At 39.6% G+C, this 14,073-nt stretch overlaps 1 protein-coding gene across 1 annotated transcript; it reads left to right on the top strand.

The window, feature by feature from the left end:
* The first annotated feature begins 59 nt into the window (after positions 1-59).
* CAV2 (caveolin 2) lies at positions 60-7,552 on the top strand. Its single transcript, XM_026064511.1, has 3 exons — positions 60-209; positions 451-638; positions 7,402-7,552. The coding sequence occupies exons 1-3, from the start codon at positions 60-62 to the stop codon at positions 7,550-7,552; spliced, it is 489 nt and encodes a 162-aa protein (XP_025920296.1).
* Positions 7,553-14,073: the final 6,521 nt, after the last annotated feature.

Here is a 14,073-nt window from a genome sequence, read left to right as displayed (position 1 = left end):
GGGGGCCTGCGCCTGCGGAGAGGGCAGGGGCACGGAGCCGCGCAGCGCCGCGCAGCGCCATGGGGCTGGAGAAGGAGAAGGCAGACACGCGGATTTTCGTGGACGACGACAACTTCACCCGCGCCGGCGGCCCCGCGCTGTCCGAGGCGGAGAAGAGCGCGGAGGACGACTCGGACAGGGACCCCAACGGGCTCAACACCCACCTCAAGGTGCGGCGCCGTCGCTTGGCCGCGGGCGGGCGGGCGGCGGCGGGGGCGCGGGGCTCCGCGGACGGCGCCGCGGCCGCCCCGCTGCCGGCCGGCTCCACCCGGCGCTGCCCGCAGGGCCCCGGCACGGGCGTTAGCCGGAGCTGCCCGCTACCCTCTCCCCACCCCCAGCCTTGCCCAATTGCCAGTTGCCTCCGGAGGCAGATGCCGACCGAGCTGCTGTTTTTGCTGTTTGTTATTCTAGCTGGGGTTTGAGGATGTGATTGCGGAGCCGGAATTAACTCACTCCTTCGACAAAGTCTGGATCTGCAGCCACGCTCTCTTTGAGCTCAGCAAGTACCTGATCTACAAGCTGGTGACTCTGGTCCTTGCCATACCACTGGCCCTGGTTGCCGGGATTATCTTTGCAGTGCTTAGCTGCCTGCACATCTGGTAAGTACATTTCATCGCCTGCCACCTCGAGGTGTTTCAGTTCACCAGCTCTGCAGGCAGCCAAGAACTTTATTTCTAAAGGGGGAGAAATGGAAATGATGTATTCTCTGTGATTCAGTTCTCCATCTGTAATATGGCCCTTACCAGCTGTCTTTCTTGTCTGTGTAAGCTCCTTGGGGCAGAGTGCCCGTCCTGTCATATGGATGGTGTCTGCCACAATGCATTCCAGTCTTGGCTTGCTTGTATAGTAATAATCATGATTGTTTGTTTGTTTTTTAATTGGAAATATTACTTACACCTCAGATTTTCTTATCAACCTGACACCTTCTCAGTAAGGTTACCTCTTTGATTTTATCCCCACAGACTGAAGAAAGCTTTTGAGGCCCCAACTTTCTTTTTCTTTCTTTTTACTGCCACAAAATCTACTCTCACTGCCTTACATCTGGTACATGGCCATCTCTAGGTGCAGTGCCCCAAAGCACTTCCACATAAGCAAAGAACCCCTGCTGATCTCAGGAAGGCTGCTTCTGGCCATGGCCCAGGTTCACATGCAAATACAGTAGCTTTCCAAGTCACAGCAAAGCTGATGTACTTTAAATAGAAAATACTGGCAAAACATCAGGAAAGTGAATTTTGAGAATAGACAGGCAACTGATTGTGGAGAAGGAGGAAATGAAGGGAAAAGTATGAGGTTGAGGAAAGAACTGAGAATCTGTCAGTCTATTAGAGGAAGGGATGAATGCAAGTGATCAATACCATTCCTGCAAACCAGGATTTTCCATATGCACGGGTTTTGGGTAACGTCTCATTTGACTCGAGTACCACTAGAATCATGAAGATGTTGATTATTCTGAAGAAAGCTTCATAAATGTTCTAAGTCAGTGTGATGTAAAGAAAACAAAATAAAGTCCAGAAACTGTGAAAAAGAAAAAAAACAAAACAATAGGAATGCACTAGTTATCTGTATGTCTGATTGCGATCTTTTGGTTGGAGATTTCTGTTTTCGAAAGTGGAGTGGAAGTTTATGGGTTGACAACATTGCCATGAGCTACCTTGGAAACTGATGAACTAGAATTTTGGAGCATAGAGTTTGCATGTCCTCTCTCTATCCAGAGGACTTGCAATTGAAATTAGAGCTGCCCACCTGCTAGTTCAGGGTCTGAATTACCCCACAGGCTACTTCTCTAGTCTCCAAATTATTACGAACATTGCAGAGTGTGCCCAGACTTTTAGCTCTGCGAGCTGTCACGGGGCTGCACTGTACCACATGATTGCAAAAGAGTATGGTGGGCATGCAGAGTTCCAGTAGTGGAATATGCATGGGCTAATTCATTAATGTCCAGTTATATTAAGACTGTATTGAGTTTTTGTGCTTGATGATCTTGGATCTGGGTTTCACTGCGTGGATGCATGAGTTTCACTGAATCAGGACTCCAAGGTCAATTTCTATTTATGCAAGTAGTCCCGAGGGGCTTTATCAGGAATTGTAGGTTCTCAGTACATCCAAAATAGAACTGTCTGAATGTGGCACTTGATTTTGAAAAGTTTGCCTTGAATAAGTGAACACACTTATTTCCCCATCAATTTTTTTTTTCTTAGATTCATTGTCAATACCGAGCTGATCTTTCGTTTTCATCTTTCTTGCATGTGGGATGGGTGTGAAAGAACCATATAACGCAGTAGCTCTGTCTGCACTGGCTTGGGCCCCCTCCAGTGCTAGGATCCAAAGCCAGCACAGTCTAGTCTTCCACAGAAACAAGCTGGATTTGTTCCAGCACAAAGGTGGAACACACTGAGCCTATGTTAAGGTCTGTGCAGCTCACAGTGTTGCAGATTTGTTGCGACTAAGGCTTTCAGTGCCTCTCTGCATTTCAGAGGGTAGCACGGGGGCATGCAATAAAGAGGCAGTAGAGAGTGGGGACATGGGGACTCTCAAACACATGGCGCTGGCTCTCATGGAGTCCCATTGGGTCTGGAAAAATAATATCTCCTTGTTTTGTGGGTGAGAGGAAGGGAATTCCAGTATAACCCTCTCTTAAGTTGTTGAAACATCATGGGAAGCTCTGGGCACACCCTCCCACATGACAAAGTGCAGGAGGGCTTAGCAGAGTCTCTGTGCCTTGTCTTCGTCACCCAAACAATCGAGGTGATGATGTTGGTTGGTCTTTGGGGAGCTTCTATGAGACTAAATTTGAAGCTGTTTCTAAAACACTTGGAAGTCTTCAAACACAAAGCTCTGTTGGTTGTCACATGTGCTCTTGCAGCTTTTTCAGCATGCTGAAAATGTGCAGAAGACAGACTTAGCACTCCTCCTGCATCAAGGACCCCTCATGAGTTGCATCCCCCATATCTGAAAGCAAATGTTACTTCTCTCCAGCAAAAAGAAAGAGCAAGCACAGGGAATATCATGGAAAGCAGAAAGAAAGCTGAGTAACAAATACGTAATAGTACACTTTAATTTTCATTTTTACCTATTAAAAAGGAGTGTGTTCTGATTCTGTTCTCAAACTGGCTGCCTGGAGCTAAGATCCAAATTTACACTACCTGTTGAAAAAGAGATAATGGGCTGAAACTGTGCCAGCCAGCAGTTTAATGACCTAAATACAAGCTAGTTCAAGGAAGGCTACTTCTCCACATCCCTCTCTTTACTGATTGCTGTCCTTCTCACCACAGAATATAAACTGTGGAAGCTGTCAGGCCAACTATCTGTAAATATCTGAGAAAACTTTTAAACATGTCCTTAAACTGAGGCTGTTAAGGTTTTGAACTCAAGCAGAACACTGCTGTTTTTCCAGGCAATACAGGTAAAATTGTGACCTTTTTTATAGATCAGGGACTCGTTCTTACTCCAAGTAGTATCTTTACAACCTCCTGGAAATTAGTGTTAAATCTCACATAAACTTTGTTGTAGTCTTGTCTGGAAGGTTCTCAGGTGTGCTGTATATAAAAGCTTGGCATTTATGCTGAGAATCAGTGCTTCATTTGGGGATCCATAACCTGGGAGTTGGGTCTGAAATGGACAGTCTTCTCTGTACCCACTCGCTCAAGGCCTCAGCCAGCTTTGTGCTCCTGTCATTGGCAAGTACTTGGAGTCCCTCATGGCTTGTACTTTCATTCACAGTACTAAGATGTAGCCAGGGACAGATACACAGAGATAAACATGTACATACATCATCTCTTACCCCTTTTCCCACAACTCCACTTCCATGGCTTAGTGTTATTGTACTCAAACCTGTAGAACTGAAAATATCTCCCTACCCACCAACTGAAATCAAAGGAAATGGCAGTAAAATTATGCCATGAAGGCCCACCTTATGATCTGATGTTACCTCGATGCCTCTTTGTTCTTGTCCAGCATATGTTCTTTGGCTTCTGAAAAGGAAGTAGGTAGATGCTTTTCTTTCCAAGTCTACACAGGTGCTGTGAGGCGTAACATTTGGTTTTAACGCACTTTATATACTATGTATGGGTCCTGGAAGGCTCTGAGAGTTATCTTTGATCACTCATAAATATCCCAAGGGCTAATGGGACCTTACAAGAAGTTCTAGAGCTGCTAGCTAATACTTAATGGTCTGTTTACAATCCTTGCTTTTACTGCAGTACCATGCAGGACTTTAATTGAAGATCCTGGTGTAATGCACATGCAAACCATGAATTGGATAATTTAGCCACTGAATGGTATAGTATTTGAAAAATAGCATTAAGACATGTTTGATATTCCATTTTGGAAAACTTCACAGGAGAAGATGTGATTTTTCACTTAAAAGCAGAAATCTGAATGAATGGAAAATGACTTCTCCAAACACATTGCCCAAATCTGTGAAAAGTTGAGCTGCTTCCTGACAATCTGAAAATACCCTGATCAGTGAGAATTAAATTGTGCTCTGCCGTTTCCAAGAGGTGTTTGGTTCCTGACAAAGTATGTCCCTGGGGAATTAACAGGAAAAAGTAATACAAACAAAAGTGAGTAGGGGTGATGGGAATAACTTTGTAGATGTCATGCCTAGAACAGAAAGACGAGAAGAGTAGTATCATGGAGCAAAAGGAATAATTTATTCTTTTCAGATCAACAGCTCCCAAAAGAGGTGAGTTCTTCTAATTAGTGAAGGGATGATTATTTTAGGATACATGGACATAGCACGATTCAATCATAGCTCATAAAGGTAGCTGAAATACCCTGGCTATGCTTCAGCTCAGGCATCAGATTCAACAGAGCTTTGTTTTTCTTCTCTGTACTGTACCGTACCACATGGTAATATTACTAATGCCAGTATTGCACCAAATGTCAATATCCTCAGGATATGTCAACTGTACTTCCACTGCTAGGCATTACTCAAGCAAGTACTGCCACCCATGTGGAAATGCCACACTGAACTAAACACACAGCACTGTGATTAAGGAGCTAATGTTTGTTGGAAAGTTCACAAAAAAGTAGATACCTTCTAGTGGTACTTTGTTATTTATTTTTTAATTATGCCCAATTATCATATGGAGGGCACATCACACCCTGATGATTTGGAAATCCTGCATGGAAGGAAAACATAGAATGCCATAGAACTGATGCAGAACACAATATATATGTACTTACATTCATATAGATAATATATAAGATGCACATAGATTTTAGAAATCATAAATCATACTTTTTAGTGCTTTTGGGGTTGAAAGGATTTTCTTCTCTGAGGAAATGTGTTTGAGAAATTCTTGTCTAACTCAACTTTCTTGTCTAAGTAGACCAACTTTTATTTTAAAATGAAAAATTACTTGCATTAATTAGCTTTGGTTGTTCGTATGTTTCACATATCCTCCTGTGGAGATAGGCCTACATTTTTTTTGCATGTATTTAGCATAAAATTAGATAACAAATGTAAAAAAAAAAAGAAAGCATTTTGATGTTTATTGTATTTAACATTATCAAAAGAGGTTGAGTTCTGGCACTGAGTGGGTGGTCTGTAGCAGTCCTAAGTAATATGATCACTGCTTTTCCAGTCTTTCCTAATAAAATCTTGGTGATTCCTGACAACTTTTTGAGAAACTCTTCCGTAACCAGGCATTTGTTTAATTTGTTAATGTCTGCAGTTTCTGTGATCCTGCCTATGGAGTGTCCAATAAAAATGTAGGGTTTTGCTTCTCTTCTGCAATTGAGTTGTATTAAGAAAAAAAAACAATCATCCCAAATTAATTTTAGATGCCAGGAAAGGAGCGGTGACATAGCCTGTACAAACAAAGATGAAATGGAAAAGGGGCAAAGTCAACACAAGCTGAGTAGCCACTTCTGGTGTTTTCCCTGTGTTGCTTGGAGAAATACCATTTTTTCCCCTATGCACTTTAATGCTGTTTATCAACTATAATCTAACGTGAAGCTCTAATTTTATTCTGTAGACATTATATATTCTACATATGGTGATACTATATGTGATTATAAAACACAATAGTTTATAGAGTTCGGTTTAAAACTGTAGAAATATTCCAGTAACACTCACAGTTCTTCTATGTGGTGTTTATATTACTCGCTGTTTCAGCAGAGACAAAGAAAGAGAAGGTTTTGGGAAAACTATTCTGTTTAAATCCATTGGGGTTAGCTTAGAGTGCAGCATAGACATATTAGGATGTTGGTTGACTTGTATGATAAAAGCTGTATAAAAGGTTATATAAACATTGAAAATAACTCTTTCATTTTGACTCTTAAAATTTCTAAGCTTCAATTTTTTTTTAACATGCCATTTTTTCCCACTTTGTTGTTCTGAGTGGTACTTATTGGAATACACAATACTCATATATTTTTCCAGACTATAATAAATAGTAAGTAAGTATTTTGATTAATACTTCCTCTCATTTCCACCAAAGTCAATGAGAGTTCTGCAACTGAATTAAATGAAAAAAAAAAGTCCCTTAAATTTTGAATGCAACAGCAAACTAGAATGGAATTTGTTGTCTTTGTGAAAAGAATCTGTGGCTCCTTCTACCTAATTTAGGAACTAGCCATATTACATATGGCACAGAGATTTTTGAAAACCATGTTCTAGTATCGCTTCAGTATTACATAAATGATTTATACATTTAATTTCTCTGCACCCAAATAAGAACATCCAACTAAAGGAAATGACCAGGGAGTTTAGCCACTAAATCATTAAAAAAAAGAGAATAACTTACAATACTATGGTCAGTTGTTACGTAACTGCTGGCCGTGGTGAACCAGCCATATGCGCACTTCTGGGTCGCCTCTGTTGTTAGTGTGCTTAGCTTAAGCCACTGCTAATGACATTGCTTTGGAATTGGGACATATGAAGAGCATACACAAATAATTACTAGTGTTTAGCAGATGAGAAGCACAGTTCCTTCAAATATGTGGCTATACCCTGAGTAAATAAAAATATCTTTTCCCTGATCAAGAGTTTTGACTTCACGCTACTTTAGTGTCTCACTCATAAAAGAAAAACATGCCGGTATTAGCAAGGTCCCATTTTTCTGGACATCAGCATGTCTCTGTACAGTATTAATCAAATGTAACTAAAGATTGCTTTACTGTTTCTGTTGTACTGAAGCAACTTGTAACAGAAATATTAGATGGGTATGAATGAAATATGAATGGCAACAAAATCCATGGAAAAGGAGCATGAGAGCACAAAGTCAACTTGCTCAAAGATTTTGGTTAATAAAATCACCTTCCTCTTCCATAAAATCTCACATTTGAGTTTTGTCATCCTGATTTCTTACACTATAGGAGCAGTAATCTCCAAATCTTCCATTTTCTCCTTTACAGGATTGTGGTACCCTTCGTGAAAACCTGTCTCATGGTGTTGCCTTCAGTGCAAACCGTATGGAAGAGCCTGACAGATGTTTTCATTGTACCAGTCTTTCAGAGCATAGGCCGATGCTTTGCCATGGTTAATATACGCCTGGATCAAGAGTAACTGTCAGGGATGCAACAATTGTAATTGTGTGTAATTGCAGAAGATGTTATACCTCTTTGCTAATGTAACACGCAAGCACTTACCATTCATTCCAAACTGTCACAATTACAATGGCTGGTTTAAGTGGGAACATACTATTTTTCATTTATTTTCAGGGATCAATTTAAGATAAAGTAGACAGTTTTCATATCTCACTATTTTAACAACAGAAGGAACATGGAATACATTGGCAACACTTTATTTTAATGGCACATTGACTGTTATATTACAGAAGAATTCTCATGGAGGTTTAATAGCCATCACAGTGATAATGTTTTAAATTGCTATGACTGATGTTATTACTATAAATATTTATATTGGTAAGATGTGATACTTTGGGTGACACTGATCTCTAGGGTTTCACATTGACTATTGGAATTCCACCAGGGATCATTCTGGCCCTTAGCATGATATACTCAATTATTATTTGCAGCAGGTAAAATGAATGTGACTCATTGCATGCAGCATACAGAGATGGGAACTGTTGTGTAATTCTACCATACTGGGGAAAAGCTCCCCAGAAGTTTATCCCTTAAAATAAGGTGTTAGCTAATGATTGGAACAACAGCTAATCTGTATATTTAATTTAATGAGAGGTTAACTTTGCTGTATATTTTGTATGTATGTAAATGGCACTTGACCATTATTATTTGAAGCATTATTTCTATAGTATTTGTATTCTAACGAACTTACTAGGCAGAAAGAGTGAGACACTGCAAAAAATAGATAACTAAAAATTAGATAAATAAAATTTCAGTTTCTAAATTATGCAGACTTTTGAAGTGTTGCTGTGCAATTCTAGTATATCCTTTATATATAGTTGTGTGTAAAAGCAAAGATTTTAAGTGTTTTCTTACAAGGCTATGCAAACAGTTGGAAATATCTGTTTATGAGAATTGTTTTTTATTAAAAAAAGGCTGCAGTAAATGCACCCTTGCCTATTTCTGTGCATTATCAGCAACACTGTGATATTTAAAATGATAGACACTATGCAGGCACTTTAACTAGGAAGCAAGCTCTTATATAAGGCACATGAGTGTAACTGGTATCCTTGTCTAATTCTCCTCACCTATTGACCTGACTCTGCATGTTGTTTATTTACTACTTTAAAGCCTAACCCATAAAGAGCCCTTCTTCCTTCTGCACCTAACAGAGCTTTGTAAACCAGACTAACAGAACATATGCAGAGGTACATTAAAATTACATTAGCCTTCTGATGGGTTTATGCTGCTGTTTTATTTAAATACAGATGATAAGCTGCAATTGTAAAATGTTTGTATGATTTAGTATGTTGCTTTCTAAAATGATGTCACAGATTTCTTATAAAAAAAAGAGGTATATAATAAAATAATAAAATGTCAGCTTTTTCATATTTTCAACTTCATTTTTTCAGCTTCTTCAACTTTTTTAAAAGCTCTTTAAAATGTGGAACAGCATAGAATACTATGCAATTTTTCCAAAATACAGGGTAAGAAAAAGAAATGAATGAGCATCAATACAGTTCCACTATTATCAATTGCATTCAACTTATTTATATTCTAAAGTGGTGTATCTCTTTGTGCTGGATTAAGCCTAAACAGAATGTTTTCTCTGAAGCAGGTCTCTCAGTGAGGAATTTTGGCTACATTCAGAAAAATGCTTAATTCTTTTTAAAGGACTTGTGCTTTATTTATAGATGAGCTGCAGAATTTTCCTTTTCTTGCTCTACAGAAGCTAGCTAACATTGCATATTCTCTGTACATTAAAAACATCTTTTCCATTTGTGACATTCAGAAAGGGATTCATATGGCTTTTGAAAACTAGATCTTAACAATTAGTGCCCACTGAAACTTCTCTAGAGTTTTTTCTTCCACAAGAAATTAAACCTGCTTTTCAAATGTGCTCTTCAAAATATCTTTCTTCTGTCAAAAATGGAAATATCTTTTTTGAAAATAAAAAATGGTCAGGCCAGGCTTGAAGTTTTTGAGAATTATTTTCTTTTCTGAAGCCCAAGTATTTTTACAAAGATATTTTCCACAAAAAATATCCCCTTAACAAATTACATTTAAAAAAAAATCAATCAGTACTAGTGCTTGCCCCTAAAACAAGCCCTATAAAAAGCCTAAGCTTTGCAGGAACTCAAGTCTGGATCCAAAATTTGAGACTGAGGCTATTCCCTAAGGAAAAATACATCACTCTGGGTCATGCACTACTGGATATATGCATTCCTAAATAGCTTGCTGAAGTCATCCCAGCTCTAGATACCGCAGATAATTAAGTAGAATGATTTGGTTTGTTCTTATTTTGATTTGGGCCTTTCTGCTTGCTATTTGTCATTAATTGATTCTTTTCAATTTGTCATTAATTGATTCTTTCATCATTTCTCTAACTGTATCACAAGACTAAAGCAAGCTTGCAATGAAAAATATCTTACTGAGTAATTAAAGCTGCTAGTTTCTTACATATTTTACAGCAGTATCTTTCTCTGGAATAGATGTGCTTTTACTATAAGAAAATACCAAACAGGCTTTTACGCTTCTGGGAAAAATATTAGATATTTGGCAGATAGACTTACTTCATCCATGAAAGTAAGGGGAGTGAATATACAGAGCCTTTTCAATACTTAGGTGTGAAGCTGCCCCAGGCAATGATGGCTGGTAAGCATTCTCTGGTTTTTATGGACTTGACAGTACTGGCACACATCAAAAAGCTCTGCCACAATTGTTACTGTCAATAGTTTATAGCGCTGTTGGACAACGAGGACTGAATGAGCATTGGCACTGAACTGTGTTCTTACATGTAGGAACAGATTCCTTAACTCTGTCTGATTCTTTTGAACCGTGGGCAAATCAAACCAGCTGATGCAATAACAGCAACTGACAAAAGAGAATTTGGGCAAAAAGAGTCCAGAAAGGTAGAGTTCTGAGGATAAATTAATAAAAAAGCGTGAGATGTTCAGATTCCAGCCTGCCTCCTGTTACTGCAGACCTTAGACTTACAATCATGAACTGGAGATTTAGTTCTGTCGTGCAGAATGTTTCAGTGTTACCTTTTTCATGGGAAGAACAACTAACACATGGAACTAACCCCAGAATTGTCTTTATAGGGCTTTTTTCTTTTAATTCGCAAAGAAATTTAATCTACTTCCTTATGAGAGCTATTGAATAAGATCCTTTTAATGTGACTGCAGAACTTTTATATTCACATCTTATCTTTCCTCACCTTACTTGTTCACCATATAAATTTGAATAAATTCCTAACTGAAACTTTGACATATGAGTGAAGGAGGAGACTCTTCCCAGCTATCCAAGAAGCTCACTTAGGCATGCACTGACTGAAAAGTTCAGAATATCCCTGCAGCTCTGGGACTCAGACCACACACTCATATTTAGTGGAAGCTGAAGAATAGTAAGTTCATTATTTTTACAGGGTGTGATCTTTCCCCCACCTGCAGAGATAAAACGATTGCTGAAAAGCTTTAAAAGATGTGTGGTTTTGTTTTAAAAAAAAGAAAATGCAAATGGAACGAGGTCAAACACCAGACACTTTCTACCAATGTTGTCCATTAGTACACTATGCACATGAAAACTAGAGCTAAAAACCTCCAGTGAGTGCACTGAACCACCGTAACTATTCATGGTAAAAACTGAGGTGCTTTCTTCACGCAGTGATTTACAAATGAGGGGTGAATTCATAAAAGCTAATTTTACCCTAGTGACACTAATCTTGCTAAGTTTGTTTCATAGAGAACAAAAAGAAAATGGCTTCTGTAGAGGCAATTCAGAGGGGTTAAGATAGGTTTTGTGCTCAGTATCACCTTCCAGAAAGACTCTCTCTCATGCTGTTTCTAGCAGAGAAGGAAGGGCCCCTTCAGAAGGCAGCTAATCACATCCTACTTTAAACATGTAGATAAAATAAAATTTAGAGATTCCCACTTTTATTTCAAATTTAGAGGAAAGCTTGTCCATTTTTCCAACTGTCTCAGTTTCATAGCAGCTACTTTTTCTCCCTGTGTACCTTGCCTCCCTTTTTTCTTTATACTATCACAGCTATCACAGTGCTACAAATATAAGCTAAGATTGGGCATAAAACTTTTAGACAGCTAAAGCTGGGTGAAAAAAGTCCTGTCCTAAACCTCTGGAGTGGGTGTTTGAGTCCCTGGATGTTTGAGTCCCATTAGAGAATAGTTCTCACAGTCTTATACGTCTGTCAGAAATCAGAACAGTTAATAATACATTAGAACTAGTGGAAGGATATGGAACAGTGGCGACACTGAGACAAATTGACCATGGTCCAGCTTGGCATTTGTCAGGAAATTTGACATTAAAAAGGATTGAGAAAAGTGTGATTCAGATTGCTTAAGGTCTCAAAACCTTACTTTCAGTTGACAGAATTAAGCTTTCAATCTACTTGCCTTACCAGCCAAGGCAATTACAGGCTGTCTTGATCAAGACCTACAGGGACTAGCTCTAATAAAAGAAGCACGCACCTAAAGCAGGATTAAGATGGCCGTCAGGCATTTAAATCCAAAATTGTAATCCCTGCTCAGCTGCCACCCGACCAAAAACATGCCTAAACTCAGAAGGCACCTCCCTTTCCCATAACGTTCCCTTGGTACCTACAGTTTTATTTTCAGTCATGCCTAGAGCTGCCCTTGTTTGAGTAAGCTGGCACCTAACTCACATCTAAGCCCCATCACAACCCAAAAATAAGGTGAAAGATTGCCTCAGCGCCCTGAAAATACACTTTGTGCACACAAGCAGTTTTCCCAGAGTGAGTCCCAATGCACTAGCACACCCCAGATAGGCAAAAATAATCTCAGCTCTCCCACACGTTGGATTAATCTTCTAACCATCAGGCTCTTGTCAAATGTGTAGTGGCAGCAGTTCCCCCATTTAAAAGGAAATCACCAGTTGCTAGCGGCTGTGAGAAGGAAGGAATGTGAGGGGGTCTCTCCATCCCTGATAAAACTACTCCTTTGACTCAAGGACCAGACAAGCCAGGTAAAAAATACTTACATGACTGCACTGTATAAATTCTTTAAATTGGTGGTGACGGGCACCCACCTAAGTGGAACAGTTCAGATCCAGTGACTTAAAATTTAAAATACAGAAAGCCTCCTGAGGGTGGAGACCGACCAGCCACCATGAATCCTCCAAGTCTGTAAATCATGGAATGAGCAAAGCAACAGGCTTCATTTTAAACCCATCCCAGTGCTTACCATCACAAAATAGGGAGAGAAGAGTATCACAGCTGATAAAAGCTCATTACCAAAGGTTCTGGCAGCTCAGGCTTTCATTCAGCAAAACTTCCAAAACTGCGCATAAAGGGATGCACTTAAGCAGCTGAACAGAAGACCCTAAGAAAATCAGTGATCTTCCTCCACTAGACCTTAGTTTTGTAAGCGCCCTGCATGAAGGCTGTTCGCTGGCAATTTCTGTTATCTGGCAGCCTGGATGCTGTTGAGACTACACATACAGAAAACAGTTTCCCAGGGCTGATTCTGATCTTGCTGACTTTGGAATATATCAGGAGTATTGCTGATAGCATGACTGCAATAAGTACACAACTAAAAAGGAGGGGGGCTAGGAGGTGTGTAGAGTGGAGTGAGAGGGAGCATTTGATACCAGACAAAGACACTCAGTGAGCAGTCATGCACATCTAGTTCACTTTCATGACTCACTTTCTGACATTGCTGTTTGAGGAATTTCATCCAACCCGATTTTTGTGCTGGCTTTTTGGAAGAAATATTTCCTACTGGTATGAAAAACTTCCTCACAATGGGAAGAACTGCTCACAGCTTGCACACATGCTGCTCCATTTTTACAGTCAGTTCTCAATTAAGGTAATCCTGAGGTTTGAAAATTCAGTTAAAGCAAAGCTTTGAAGCATACAAAATTTTTTTAAATTAGGCATGAAATGCCTAAAGCTGGTGTGATGGAGAAGGAAGAAAGGCAGTGAGGCAGCCAGCTAAAGTAGCATATATCAAGTACAGGTCAAGTAAAGACACACAGCAAAGCTCAATGAGAAGACAGTTTGGGTGCATTTTTCATACAATGGGCCATGTAGCAATGGGCTGTGATTTTAGTCTCTGCAGATATAATTCCCACACCTCCATAACTTGTCAGTACCTATGTAGCTTTCTCTGTAGGATGTCTTCATAGCATTCAAGCTCAAATAAGCACTTCCAAGGTTCGTCAGATGCAACAGGTCATTTCAGCTGGTAAGTAGCCTATTCTGGGATTCATCTCATAGAGGTTATACATTCCACCAGCTTCCAGTATTCCCCTAGCTGCACTAGTGTTGTGCGATTCGGAATTTTTTTTAAGGAGGCTGCAGTTCCGCAGAAACTATTCCAAGTGTAGCATTTCAAGCTAACAAATATATCCCTTAATTTAGCCATCCTTGAGGTATGCAATAATACTGAATGATGGGTCAAAATCTTCAGATGCTCATGCAGGAAACTGACCAATTAAAAAACTTTCCTAGCCTATGAAATGAAG

The sequence above is a fragment of the Apteryx rowi genome, unplaced genomic scaffold (assembly GCF_003343035.1).
Source record: "Apteryx rowi isolate R43461 unplaced genomic scaffold, aptRow1 scaffold_219, whole genome shotgun sequence".
Classification (NCBI taxonomy): Eukaryota; Metazoa; Chordata; class Aves; order Apterygiformes; family Apterygidae; genus Apteryx; species Apteryx rowi.
Note: the sequence above shows the minus strand (reverse complement) of the source record. Positions and strands in the feature narration are given on the sequence as shown.

Coding starts and splice junctions, on each gene's coding strand:
- CAV2 (XM_026064511.1), top strand. CDS start 60: ATGGGGCTGGAGAAGGAGAAGGCAGACACGCGGATTTTCGTGGACGAC. Junction 210..450: donor GGCTCAACACCCACCTCAAG/GTGCGGCGCCGT, acceptor TTGTTATTCTAG/CTGGGGTTTGAGGATGTGAT. Junction 639..7,401: donor CTTAGCTGCCTGCACATCTG/GTAAGTACATTT, acceptor TCTCCTTTACAG/GATTGTGGTACCCTTCGTGA.